General features: G+C 45.4%; 1 protein-coding gene across 18 annotated transcripts in view; it reads right to left on the reverse strand.

Annotated features, from left to right (window-relative positions):
- Positions 1-13,616, reverse strand: part of svila (supervillin a) — a 94,877-nt gene that overhangs the window by 40,580 nt on the left and 40,681 nt on the right. For 14 of the 18 annotated variants that reach the window (XR_004927476.1, XM_021320807.2, XM_036125510.1 and 11 more), the window contains exons 3-10: positions 12,429-12,520; positions 11,569-11,632; positions 11,321-11,457; positions 10,530-11,244; positions 4,921-5,004; positions 2,280-3,134; positions 1,693-1,860; positions 1,050-1,084 (exon numbers count right to left, since the gene is read on the reverse strand). Coding sequence is in view for 17 of the 18 variants with exons in the window: in XM_021320798.2 (XP_021176473.2) it covers positions 1,050-1,084; positions 1,693-1,860; positions 2,280-3,134; positions 4,921-5,004; positions 10,530-11,244; positions 11,321-11,457; positions 11,569-11,632; positions 12,429-12,520 (2,150 nt within the window). In the remaining variant the exon portion in view is untranslated. The remainder of the gene's footprint in view (positions 1-1,049; positions 1,085-1,692; positions 1,861-2,279; positions 3,135-4,920; positions 5,005-10,529; positions 11,245-11,320; positions 11,458-11,568; positions 11,633-12,428; positions 12,521-13,616) is intronic. The other 4 variants (XM_021320808.2, XM_021320809.2, XM_021320803.2 and 1 more) reach the window with 3 other exon arrangements.

The raw sequence follows: 13,616 nt of genomic DNA on the forward strand, positions 1-13,616 counted from the left end.
TTTTAATCAATGAAGCAAAATTAACTGATTAGACTGATAAGACATGTGACATGATGAAACTTAGGAAAATTAAACTAATCTAAAAGCATCAACATATTTGAATCTCCTTATTTACATCATTATTTGATTTGCTTGTTATGTTTACCCCCTATACTGGGCATTGTACAACTTCATCTATTTGATATTAATGTGCACTCACCTGTCAGTATTCTAACTAGGATGGTCTGCTTGCATAAAACAACATAAAATCAACATAAAATGGTGAAAACAGGCAGAACAAAAACCAAGAGGAGCAGCGCCTCTGTCCTCACAGCTCTGGTAGGAGAATAGAGGAGTGTTGAAAGGTGAATTGGTCCCTGGATCATGGCGCAAATAGGCGGCCTTTGAAGCACATTGCCCCAGATCAATGCACCTTTCTCTCTGCATTTACACACCAGCCTGGAAAGTGAGAAGCACTCCATACAGTAATCAGAAGCCAGGATCTTTGCTTTAAGGCAGAGCTGCTGCGTCACAGAGTGAAGCAGCAGCTCTGCCTTACAGCAGATGAGACCCAAAGCCACATATCCATCTCCAGTTGTATTCTACCATCACTCACGAACAAATCCCCAGATCTTTAAAGTCCTAGAGAGAGACTAAACCCAACCTCTACCTGAAGGGAGGAGTCCACCAGCCTTAGAGGCACTGACTCATCTGCTATACCAGTTTAGATTGACACTATTTTAATGACCCTAACCAGAAACCTTACATGTTCTGTTCACTGTATGCATTTTATATTGATTGTGTACCACCTCCTCTTCCATTTTGTTTCTCACTAATCATCGGCTGCTGTATGAATAAGAGTCAATGTGAAACGTTACTGGGGTGAAAGGTGCATAAAACAGCATTCTCAATGTTCCTAGGACGTTTTTGAGACTTTAGGTTTTAAGAAAGTAGTTTCTGCTTTGAAATGGACACGGAAAACAACACATTTAAAATCTACTAACTGGTTCATTCTGATTTTCAAGTTCTACCCAGAAAACAATCCCAGCTTGAACAGAAACATAACTTACCTTCTGTGGAAGCAAAATCCGAGCTCACACAGGACCTTTAAAAAGGTGTAAAAAGGGAGAGAAAAATCAGTAAACGCCACTCATCTAGATGCAACCAAATAGAGTGCTGACTGGTAAAAAACAGGAGATGCAAAAGAATGTTAGTTGCTTCTGGTTTGAAGAGAAGAAATGAACTGCTAAAGAAAACAGCAAAGCAGACTAAGCAGGAGCATTAGCGAGCATTAAGGAAGTCCGTTCGGTTCCGTCATATTGAGCTATTATTCCTTACAATGGTCAATTCATGCTTCTGTGCTGTGGTCACATGTGGAGACCTCTGCCAAATCCCAACCAGAGGAACCTTTGGCCATTAAGCTTGCTCGTTTCCTAATGTTGTTAGAGTGAGGTACAAAGCTAAGGAGCATGTTCATGGTCGTTTGTCGAGTTAATCCTATAGGTCATAAGAACACCAAAACATTAAGATGTGAATCTTATTATGGATTCAAATATTGAATAAGCGATTTAATTTAAATTAGATGATCAGAATTGCACACCAGAACAAGATTTGAATCGACATTTCTGATCATAAAGTGATTAACATGCACAATCATGATCATTTCCAGGGTTCCCCACTCTAAGTCATGCATTTTTGAGTAGAAAGGAATACCTATTAGTTTCCTGCCGTTCAGCAGAAGTGACGGGCTGAGTCCTAAACCTGTCTGAGGTCTTTCGACTCTCCCCAGGACAGATATAGAGCAGAGGATGGTGCCCCCTTTCCCTCACACCTCTCCAGGGTGCCTGGTAGCTCCCATGTTCTCTGTGACCCTCAGTGTCACTGGAGGGAGTGCAAAGGGAGAGGTGAACAAATGGAGAGCCCAAGGAAGAGAGGAAACACGAGAGGGACGAATAGCACCAATGCATCTCTTCACAAACTCCTTCCTTCCGACTCCAGCACAGTAGCCATGCCATGCAGATGAGTGAGCAGTGAAAGCATACGTAATCACTGGGCCCATGTAGAACCGGACACAGTTGGGGTAATGGACACAACTGTTCTACAAAAGGCCTAGTGTTAGGTCAGTTAGTGGATAAATGTACTGTCCCAGAGTTTAGGAGGTCTGCAAGCACTCACATTGCTTTTATGTTAACTTTACACCTAGGTTAGTTGCTTGTTAGTGTGAGCAGCCAGCCCATGTTAGGTAATAAGCTTCCACAGCAGTAAGCAACAGTGATGCAACATTCAGCTTCTCCACCTACAGCTCGTTCCTGCGGCTGCTTGGAGGCGTGGTGGTGCTCTCCATGTATGAATGCCTGAGCTTGGCCACGGACACCCGCCGTTCCTGATGACTCTCTCCGTTGCCAACGCCCTCACGCTCCCGGACTTGGTGCTGCATGCTCCTATGATCTGATCCTACATCTGACACCAAGAGGTTAGCAGCAGTCCTGGAGGTGGAGGTGCCCTGGATTGCGTGCAGTGCATTGGGATGGACATGGGTCGGTCTCGGTCCTTTTTGAACATATATGACATTTTGTTGCTCTCGAGGTCTCCACTCTGCTGCCTGCAGAAAGGCGCTGTCTTCCGATTTCTCTGCTCTGCCTCTGCCCATCACTCCAGATAGTGCAGTCTCCTCTACAGCAGCATCACGAGCCTGGCTGAGGCTGTTCACGCTGGACATCCCCATCTCTTCCTCGCTTCTTCCTCTTTGCGGGTCCTCTGTGCTTTTCTCCCTGCGACGGATCTCTGAAGGCAAGACAGCTTTCCTGCTCCTCAATAGACCCTCGGTTTTTACTCCAACGGGTTCATCAGTCTCATCCTGACACACCTGTTCTGGGAGTTGCTCCATCTCGGCTCTGGATGCAGGACCGGACGCCATAGACAGGTAACTCGGGTAACCACCAATGTCTTCTCCTTGATTAGATCTGCTGAAATTAGCTGGTGGATAGCAATATGACTGGGAGTAGGTCTGCTGGGGGCCTGCCGGCTCTCTGTGGTAGCGGATCGGAGCAGAGGTCTGGGGTCGGTGCTGAAGCTGTCTGTGATATGCAGACACTTCAGGCTCTGGATGTCTCTGGTGCCCCTCCTCCCTGGCAAGCCTCTCCCTAACTTTTATTCTTCAGGGAAACAAAGGACCAGTTACCATTTGGCATACTTGGGTAGACAAAGCATAGCAGATACAAACTTCAACTGCGTGAAAACAATAATTGGTATTTCAGCCTTAATCAAAATCTGAAAACAGCATTGTCAGGAAGAGCATCAGCAGCTATTATTCACAATCCTTTGTTTGCATCTCTTACTGGCACACGAGAACCTCGCAATGAAGTAGATTCTTTTATCCTGCACGGACCATATCCAGTTTGGGTAAATGGCTTAAAAACAGGTGCAGCAAGGTGGAGGAAACAGAATCTACTGCCCCAAATCAATAAAAGTATCTGGTTTCAGTCCAGAAAAGGCTGGCAATGGATGTGAATTATGCTTTGTGATACAGCAATGCCATAGCATCTTGCAAACGTATTTGGTCCTACTTCACATTTTCTCACAAAAGACCCAGAAACCAAACTATTCCACTGTCGCGCAGATTGTATGTTTAGTGCTGCGCCCAAAGCCAATTCTCCAGTATTTTAAAAGCCTCCCAAGGAGTTTTCCTGCAGGATTGGCCTTTATTTGGCTCCATCCATTTTCTGACCAACTCTGAACAGCTTCCCTCTCCCTGACGTGTTCCACCATGGGGTGGACTACTCATGAAGATGTCTTAAGTTAGTTTGGTATCATACAATATGTTGCAGCAGTTGGGCCAAAAAAAGTCTGATCTGAACAGAGCACCCACATCCACATTTTCTGTTTCCCTTAAAGCTTATGGCAAACCTGCATAGCTGTCATGTCAACGGATTCCCCCACCTGTGGGTCTCTGCAGCTCCTCCAGAGTTACCATGGGCCTCTAGACTGCTTGTCTGATTATTGAACTCCTTACCCAGCCCGTCCGTCAGCTGAGGTACAAGGCCATGTCTTGGCAGGTTTGGGTTTTTCCATTTTCAGACGATACATTCAACCCAACCCTGCTCTGAACTCCTCCATTACTTCATTCCTGACATGACTGCTGTGTTTTGTCGTTCTTCATCGTGCTCCTCAATCACTAATACACTTCAACAAACCCCTTAGAACCTTCCCAGAATAGCTGGAATTATTTACACGCCAAGACTTTATTTACAAGTTAAGTGACTTATGAAAGCAATTCACTAGGTTTCATTTTGGGTCAAGGGGGGCTGAAAAGAAACTGTTCTTAGATTCTTATTTATCAGAAGGTGGAGAAACCAGGTATTCCCCCTCCCATGTCACAGTGATGGTCAAATAAATCCCAATAAAGTAGAATTTTTTGAGTTTTTTGTTGTTTTGTGAAGTTTGTGCTTGGAAAGTGATCAGGGTGTGAAGATTGAAAGGATAAATACTTTTGCAAGGCACTACAGTAGGCAATACAAAAAAACTAATCAACACACAAGGACAAAGTAATCTTATACATTTTAGAATAAAAAACACTTCATAAAGTTTATTTTCTCAGAAGATCAGTGGCAATACAAGCCTTTCAGCCAGTTATGTTTTCCATCACAATTAACGTGACAGGCAAATGGTGGAGGGGAGATGAGGTTAGGGTCCAATGGTGCTTGTGATAGTGAGGATGATGATGAGGTCAGATGACTTTAAATGCAGACATTCTTAAACATGACGGTCCCTTCCTTTCAGGATAGCACCCATAGTGAGGAACCAGGGCGACAGTGTTAGTCCCCAGGAAACCAGCAGTTTAAGAAGTGCTGCTCATGAAGGTTGATGGGTCTGGGTTTTAGTCCAGCTCAATGAGGCCAAAGGAAATTATACCGGAGGCACACAACCAGCCTGTGCAAGTACCTTGAAGGCCAGTTGATGAGCGAGTGGGCCTCACCCTCAGCATCTGTCTGGAGGAACCAATCAGTACCAAGGGTCGCTCTTGCACTGCTCCAGAGGAAAGCCAGGGAGACACAGCAGTGACTGACTAAGTATCGAGGGTATAGCCTGCAGTGAGCTCTTCATTCAGAGCACACAAGGACTACACAGCACTACATTACACACAGCAGCCTGGCTAAGAACTCAGCTTGGTCATTCAGTTCCCTGTTCCTGTGGTCTTAGAAGAGACCTTATCCATAATAAAATGACTACATGTCTTACCTAAAGATCTATGGGCACCATGGTCACAATCAGTTTGTTTTTGTTTTTACATGAAGTGCTAGTTTTTTTACACACAGGGAGGAAAAAGTCACTAACATCATCATCATCACACAGCTGAAAGGAAACTTCCCTCAGAGAAACCTTACCACACACTAAACCTATAAAGACTTTATAACTGATTCTACTTATCGGGACTCTGGACTGAACCACAGGTGCTGAATTAATATACGGTCACGTATTTGTGTTTGAGAATAATTGGAGCTTCCAGTGGATAAGCACCATTTCACATCCTTCCCCCCCCCCCCCCCCCAAGTGGTGGAAGGTGCCGCTGAAGCAGAGCTGCACTGAGAAATCATCTGGTGACTAAAATCTACTGATCATCAGCTTGGTCAAATCACTGATGCCTGGCGTGTCTGCAACTCAAAAATCCAACCTTTTCCCAGTCAGTGAACGCATCATATCTACATGCTGCCAGATCTCCGTGTCGTCCCTCTTTGATGTGGATGCTGTCGTGGAATACAGCCATTTTCTGCATCAGTGACGGTATTAAAATAAAATGAAGGAAGCACACACATTTTAAAAGATAGTTAAACGGAAACCATTTTCTATCACATATAAAGGGCGACAGTGGCGCAGAGTTAGGGAGGTCGTCCTGCAATTGGCGGGTTGCCAGTTTAATACCCCGCTCCGACCGTCTCAGTCATTGTGTCCTTGGGCAAGGCACCTCACCCATATTGCTTTCTGGAGGTGGTCAGAGGGCCCGGTGGCGCTGATGTAGAATGTTGGGAACGCTCAGACCTCAAATCGGGGATATTCAACATGTTGGATTGTCTTGCCCCGATATCCTAACGTGTGGGGTGCTCCCCGAGGATAAATGAGCAGGCAGCCTGTTGAATGTGACGTGTAGCCTGTCGGAAAGCGAGGTGAGGGAAACTCCATTTCATAGTGCAGCAAACGTGGAGCCCCCGGTCACGTCGTCTTCTCTTCTTTAACCAACTACTATTGTTTTTGTTATCTTTTTCTCTGTTAAAATCAGTCCACAGACTATCACCGTTGTTCTTCCTCGTCATCCGTGTTTATTTATTCTGAACTCCCATTTGATCTTGAGGATTTGAAAGATTTCCCGTCTGATAATCTGAATGACCTTAGGCGAAATCTGTTGGTGTGTTGTGTGTTGAGCTTGCCGTATGACAGGACACAACACACTGTATGACAAAACCTGTTTTATCGCGGATATTTTATCACTGTGTGTGGTGTCTCTCAGGCTTTGAGAATCGACCGACTATTTTAAAATCCTGCCATGTGAACCAGCCATGACATAGCTCACCACCCTCAGGGTTTGAATATATGTGTGTGAATGGGTCGTCAGATTAATTACAGTGCTGTACAAGTACAAGCCATTTACCATTCACATGTCTAGAACAGCTGCAAGAGACAGTAAGCCTTTCAGCAGATAACACAAACGTAAGGTTTCTCTGTTTTGTCCTTTTGTGTTTTCAACCTGTATATGTCCTGGGACATGCCGATATGGAAATGACAGCTGCCATTTGAAAATCTCTTTTCGGAACAGTGGCCATCATTCAGGGTCCTTCATCTTATACATACGGCCATGCTTCAGCACACCTGATTCCAAATTATTGTAGAACCTCCTGAGCAGCCATCAAGTACCGCTGCAGAAGCCTTTTAATTATACCCATTCATGTGGGTCAGAGGGGTGCCAGCAGGTAAACACCTAAAACATGTAGAACAGTGCTAAGGACCAGGACTGAGAATCACTGCTTCAGAGAATAGACACTGAGAATACTGTATTACTAATGCTAGCTATGCTAACCTAAGATTCATACAGAGTTTAAAATATCAACTTCATTAAAAATGTATAGTGGAGGATTTTTTTTCACATGAAAATAAACTCCCAAATCCACTCTGGTCTTATTTCTTTCAACAGAGGCCTTCCTCTTCTCAAACTTGTATGCGGTTTGCTGCTTGCGACTCTCAGCCAAGTTCAAAGTATACAGTGAGTAGCAACGCTACGATGAATGGCTGAAACTCAATCTAACTGGATACAGAAACACTAGAAGTGCGCATGCGCTGCCAGAGGAAACTAGCCAGGAACGAGCACACACATTGGCATGTGGGACAACCAATAGATAAGATGATCCCCTCCAGAACTCGAAGCCAAAGAAGATCTTCCACTATACCTTTAATTTAGTCTTTGTTTTACAGACATGGCCTTTTCATATTGCAGTGCATCTCCTCTGCTCCAACTATACTTTGTTAACTATACACAGCCTAGAGGCTTAAATAGTTTTAATGCTGTTCTTATACACTGCTAAAAAAATAAAGGGAACACTTAAACAAGACAAAGTAACTCCAAGTCAATCCCACTTCTGTGAAATCAAACTGTCCACTTTAGCAGCAACACTCATTAACAATCAGTTTCACCTGCTGTCGTGCAGATAGAATAGACAACAGGTGGAAACTAGAGGCAATTAGCAACCCCCCCCCCTCCCAGTAAAGGAGTGGTTCTGCAGGTGGTGACCACAGACCACTTGCTTTCTGGCTGATGTTTTGGTCACTTTTGAATGCTGGCGGTGTTTTCACTCTAGTGGCAGCATGAGACGCAGTCTACAACCCACAGAAGAAGCTCAGGTAGTGTAGCTTATCCAGGACGGCACATCAATGCAAGCTGTGGCAAGAAGGTTTGCTGGGTCTGTCATCATAGTGTCCAGAGCACCAGGTGCTACCAGGAGACAGGCCAGTACATCAGGAGGCGTGGAGGAGGCTGTAGGAGGCCAACAATACTGCAGCAGGACTGCTACCTCCACCTTTGTGCATGGAGGAACAGGAGAAGCAAAATGAGAGAGCCAGAGCCCTGCAGAATGACCTGCAGCAGCCACAGATGTGCATGTGTCTGCTCAAACGATCAGAAACAGACTATGAGGGTGGTATGAGGTCCCGACATCCACAGGTGGGGGTTATGGTTACAGCCCAACACCATGCAGGATGTTTGGCATTTGCCACAGAACACCAAGATTGGCAAATTCACCGCTGGCACCCTGTGCTCTTCACAGATGAAAGCAGGTTCACACTGAGCAGATGTGACAGACGTGACAGACTCTGGAGACACCGTGGAGAACGTTCTGCTGCCTGCAGCATCCTCCAGCAGGACCGGTTTGGCAGTGGGTCAGTAATGGTGTGGGGTGACTAGTTTGGGGGCCACACAGCCCTTCTTGTGCTCGCCAGAGGTAGTCTGACTGCCGTTAGGTACAGAGATGAGATTCTCAGACCCATTGAGGGACCATATGCTGGTGTGGTTGGCCCTGAGTTCCTCCTAATGCAAGACAATGCCAGACCTCATGTGACTGGAGTGTGTAAGCAGTTCCTGCAAGACAAAGTCATTGATGCTATGGACCGGCCCACCAGTTCCCCAGACCTGAATCCAATTGAGCACATCTGGGACATCATGTCTCGCTCCATCCACCAACTGTCCATGAGTTAGTGGAACCGTTAGTCCAGGTCTGGGAGGAGATCCCTCAGGAGACCATCTGCCACCTCATCAGGAGCATGACCAGGCATGGTAGGGAGGTCATACAGGCTTGTGGAGGCCACACACATATACAGGCCTCTGAACACACAGTTCCTGAATTCTGCTACGGATCCCTGTTGTTTTCAGGACAGTGTTAATTATCGGATGGCCTCTTTTTCTGATGTACATTAAAAAGATAAAGTAAAACTGAGATGTTTACTGAACACCTGAAGGGCCCTCTTTCTTACGCTCATTTACGTGAAGGAGGACCAGTTACATTTTTGCGCTCTTTAAGTTATCTCAGTTCAAAGGTCAGGAATGAACTTTGAGGCTCGAGTAGAAATGAAACCGGTCCTAAAACGTACCTCCTCACCCTAGCCCCACTGATCCTGAGTGAAGAGGCAGTGATGAGGCTCTCCTCTTTGTTTCTGTTTCCTTAAGCTGGGCTGCTTTTGATCAAACCCAGCTGTGGGTCAGAGGTGTGACCGTGGCGTCACACTGAGCCAGCCTGTAACAAACACCCTCCCTGCACCAGAACCTACTTCCTGGCCAAGTTTTGAAATATGAGAGGGGCAAAACGGAACATAGTGTGGGGGGGGGGGGGGGGGGGGGAGTCGGCACCAACGCATCTAGTGTAGAATCCATAGGTTTGTTCATAACTGCGCATAGCAGGGTTATGGGCTGGTCAGGGTTCGGGTTGGATCAGACAGACCTTGCAACAGCATTTAGGAACATTTAGAGTCCCCAGGAAACCAACAGTTTAAGAAGTGCTAAAAAATTCCAGGATGTCCCCTAGCGTATTATTAAGTACTATAAGGCTGAACTCACCCCTCCCTGACAGAATAAGCATTGTTTGTTTATTTTGAATGTGTCAATGTTTGAGAGCGACATAAAAACGGTCTTTACAAGCTATGCCCCTCTTTTAAGCCACGTAACACAACGTTCCCCTCTTCCGCATACCCTCTAGAAGGGCGCGCACTTCCCAGAACCCGCATCGACACCCATCGCTAGGGTTAGCCTATTTTCTGGGGGAATACCTGAATTCCTTCTATGCTTACGTCTGCAAGGAAAACTAATTGCCCTGCTTCCAAAAAGGTCTTTGGAAGCAGGACAAGCAGCAAAAGTGTATTTTGTGAGTTCTAAAGATATGATTCCTGGTTGGACTGGTGAGTCGGTTCTAAACATGGTAAAACCTAACTCTGGTCCCTCGAGTCACCTAGCTCAGACCTTAGAAAACAATGGATCTAAGATGGTAAACGATCCTTCCCAAACTCACTTTGTTTGCCCTGAATTCATTAAATACAACTTATTAAGAATTTGTGCCGGTAAACTCGACATTCGTTTTCCTAAAGCAAATATCAACTTTCAGAGCCAAAGATGAAACCTATACCAGAAGCTGGTATCATCCCAACAGTCATGGACATTGCTCCTGCTAAAGAGGAACAACCAAACCAGCAGTGGCTCATTTGGGAATGCTAAAGTACAAAAAAGTTGCTTTTACCAAGTCAAAGAAAACCTTGAAACATGCAAATATTGGATATGGTAGGCCGCGAAAGGTCTCCATTAGAGTTGGTATGACAAATACTTCAATTAAAACATTATGACTCATGCGGTCATAATGTCAAACTATAAAACAAAAATGACAAAAACAAAGTACTTGGGCTTGGACCCCTGTGTATACAAAGGAAGCTGGGAACCAGTGAGAAGAAATTCCTTGCTGTTCTCAGCAGAAGATGCTCATCTTACTAAAGATCAGAGAACAGAGGAGGACATTGAGAGCACTCACCCCTGCCTGCTGAGGACACTATGGGCCTGCTGCTCGATGAACATATCCCCAGGAGTTGCAGCGTGTTTGGGAGAGGAAAGTCCGCCCACCTTTGGTGAGCTGGATGACAGCTGTGCCACCGGGTCTTTAGCCGGTGCCATGGCAGAGATTGATGAGGTTACGTCCATGTAGGAGGAGGTGGGTGGAGACCCGGGTGGAGCAGCTCTGCGTTGATTCTCCAGGTTCATCAGCCTCTCCCTCTCAGTAAACGAGTCCACCCTGGTGCGAGCCACATCGTAGCGTGGGTCAGGGAGGCCCTGAGGGGTTGCAGAGCTGCCGGACTTCGGGCTACTGACTGCCGCGCTGCTGTAAACACTCAGACCGATGTCCCTAGCTTCGTCCTTTAAAGGCTCTCCTCTTTTAAGCCTCTCCGAGATGTCAGTTTCCTTCCGGGTGCGGGTGTAGCGTGACGCATAATCCAAGTCGAGGTCCTGATCCAAAGAGATGCCGTAGCGTTCGGCCAGTTGCCGGCGGCGCTCTGCCTTGTAGCGGGCGATGCGTTCAGCTTTAGATTCCTGGAGTGGGGCAGCAGTGGTAGATCCTGAACTCTGGGCTGGCTCCGTATGGATGGAGGGCTGAGCATTAGACCTGACTCGACCTCTGGACTCCCTATCAGGGGGCTTTACAGGCATGTCTGGCTTCTCGAATCCTTCCATGGTGTATCGCTGGACTGTTCCTTCAGAGAGAAGACACCAGCTGTAATGAGCACATAAACACACTAACACATTGTAATCGAGCTGTCCTGCACTCACCAGCGTGAGGCTCGCAGAGGTCTGATGCTCTGGTGTAACGCGGTGTGTCTTCTTCCAGGAGCCGGTTGGCCACCAAGTTGGGCAGCAGAGACGGTTCCCTGTCAATGCCCTCCAGTCTTCGAGCAATTCGCTCCTTTCTTCATGGCAACAGAAAGAGAAGTGAACCCAGGACATGCTTTTAACTCAGCCCTGAACACATCCTGTTTTTAGAAACTGCTGCAGCCTGTACGTGAGGGTTTATTATCTACCTGTTCATTTCCCAGTCACTGCTACTTGTGGTAATGCCTTCAAACCGTTTCCTTAATTCAGAGACTTAAAAGAGAAAGAATGCATTCATATTACAAAATGTTATTTAAAGTGGTTTCTGAATATTAAAAAAATAAATATAGAAAAATAGCAGCTCTCTAAAGGTGCATTCACATTGAACACGTTCCCCTAATGTTGCCACTTTTGCGTCCTGCCGCTCACTGCGGACATTATCGGCGGCGGTTCGCAGGGCAGGTGACAGCAACTGCACAGGAGCGACCAGCCAGAAATATTGTAGTACAATGGCATTATCTATTGACGCTTTCACTTCCCTGCCACTCCAGCCTCACTCTTCTCCAGGCTTGGTCCTTTATGGACTTGTTTAGGTAGTAATTATTGGTTGAATTTTACTCAGGCCGACCACAAACCGCTATTATCAGCTTTCTTCCATGTTGAATGAAAACGGCTTTGTCTCCGCCGCAGTCATTCACACCACGTCACAGCCACATCTAGTTCCTGATTGGTTGTCGCCAATTCCAACAACTGTCGCTTTGCATCCATCACAAGTTTCGGGTCCCTCTGGTTTCGCTTTAAATCGCCAAAATCTAGCGTTTGGCATCACTAGAATTGCCTCTGTGGCCTCACATAGCATCGTTCCTGAGTGCACCTGTGCATAGGGATATCATGCAAATCTGTTGCTTGGCCTGACTCATTTACTTTCAATGTCAACACACCTTTAGAGATTTGTTCCATTTTTGCTTTTTTGTCAGATTTGTGTTTGGGATAGTCAAAAACATTTCAAGGCGATATAAACAGATTTTTGTTCTGTTCTAATGGCCCCAAACAACCTAAAGTTACTGACCTTTGGGGAGAGCGACCAGGAGTCGAACATCTATATCCTTGTTGCTTTTGGCTGGATCGTCTTTGTCCTCGTAGGAAAATTCCTTCTGGAAGCTGAGGGGAGAAACACCAACTATTACTGAAACATGACTGAGCTGTGAGGAACAGCATATGTTGATAACTGCAGGCGGTTTGGAAGGCCAGACGGATTCAGTCAATTTCACTTTTACACCCTGATCAATAAAACCATCACTAAGAGTTATTTGAATGATTTTAGAGTATTTCTTTTATGTACAAGTTGGGAGACATTTTTCCGCCTCACACGAACATGAAACCCAATAAAGTCATTTCACAATATGTCACAAAACTACAGGGTTTCAGTAGACCTATAAAAGGCTTGGCAGGTCAAAGCCAATGGGAGGTAACTATTAAGAATTGGGAGGGAAAAAAGTGTCTGGTGTTTTTAGCTATTCTATCAAAATATGTTTTGCAAATGCAAACATACACACACAGACGATATATTAAAACAGCATTTGTTGTCATATCGAAACATTATCCAACATGATTCTGAGATGCTGTTCACATTTACGCCATGCCTCGCATGGTTCAGGATCTAAATGGTGTCTCCACACAACAGAAATGTCACTTTTGTCTGTTGACGTCACAGCTGGAATAACTGCCTGAACCATTCTTACACTGGCTCCCTGTATCTCAGAGAATAGACTTTAAAATACTTCTGTTAGTCTATAAATCCCTGAATTAGCACCTAAATACATCACAGACTTGTTATCAGTGTATCAACCATCCAGACCACTCAGGTCTTCTGGCTCCAGCCTGCTCTGCATACCTAGAACCAGAATCAAACACGGAGAAGCAGCATTTAGTTCCTTTGCTCCGCTTATCTGGTACAAACTTCCAGAAAACTGTAAAAGTGCGGAAAGCCTGAGTTCCTTTAAATCGAGATTAAAAACACATTTGTTTAAAATTGCCTTTGAATGTTCCAGTTAAACTGTTTTTAATGTTCTTTTTTTGTTTCTACATTCTATCCCTACTTGCTTTTATTCCTATATTTTAATCATGTAAAGCACTTTGCATCGTCTCTGTACTGAATTGTGCTAGATATATAAATTTCTGTACCGATCCGTTGTGGTGAAGAGAGAGCTGAGCCAAAAGGCGAAGCTCTCGATTTACCGGTCGATCTACGTTCCTA

The sequence above is a fragment of the Fundulus heteroclitus genome, chromosome 21 (genome assembly GCF_011125445.2).
Source record: "Fundulus heteroclitus isolate FHET01 chromosome 21, MU-UCD_Fhet_4.1, whole genome shotgun sequence".
Classification (NCBI taxonomy): Eukaryota; Metazoa; Chordata; class Actinopteri; order Cyprinodontiformes; family Fundulidae; genus Fundulus; species Fundulus heteroclitus.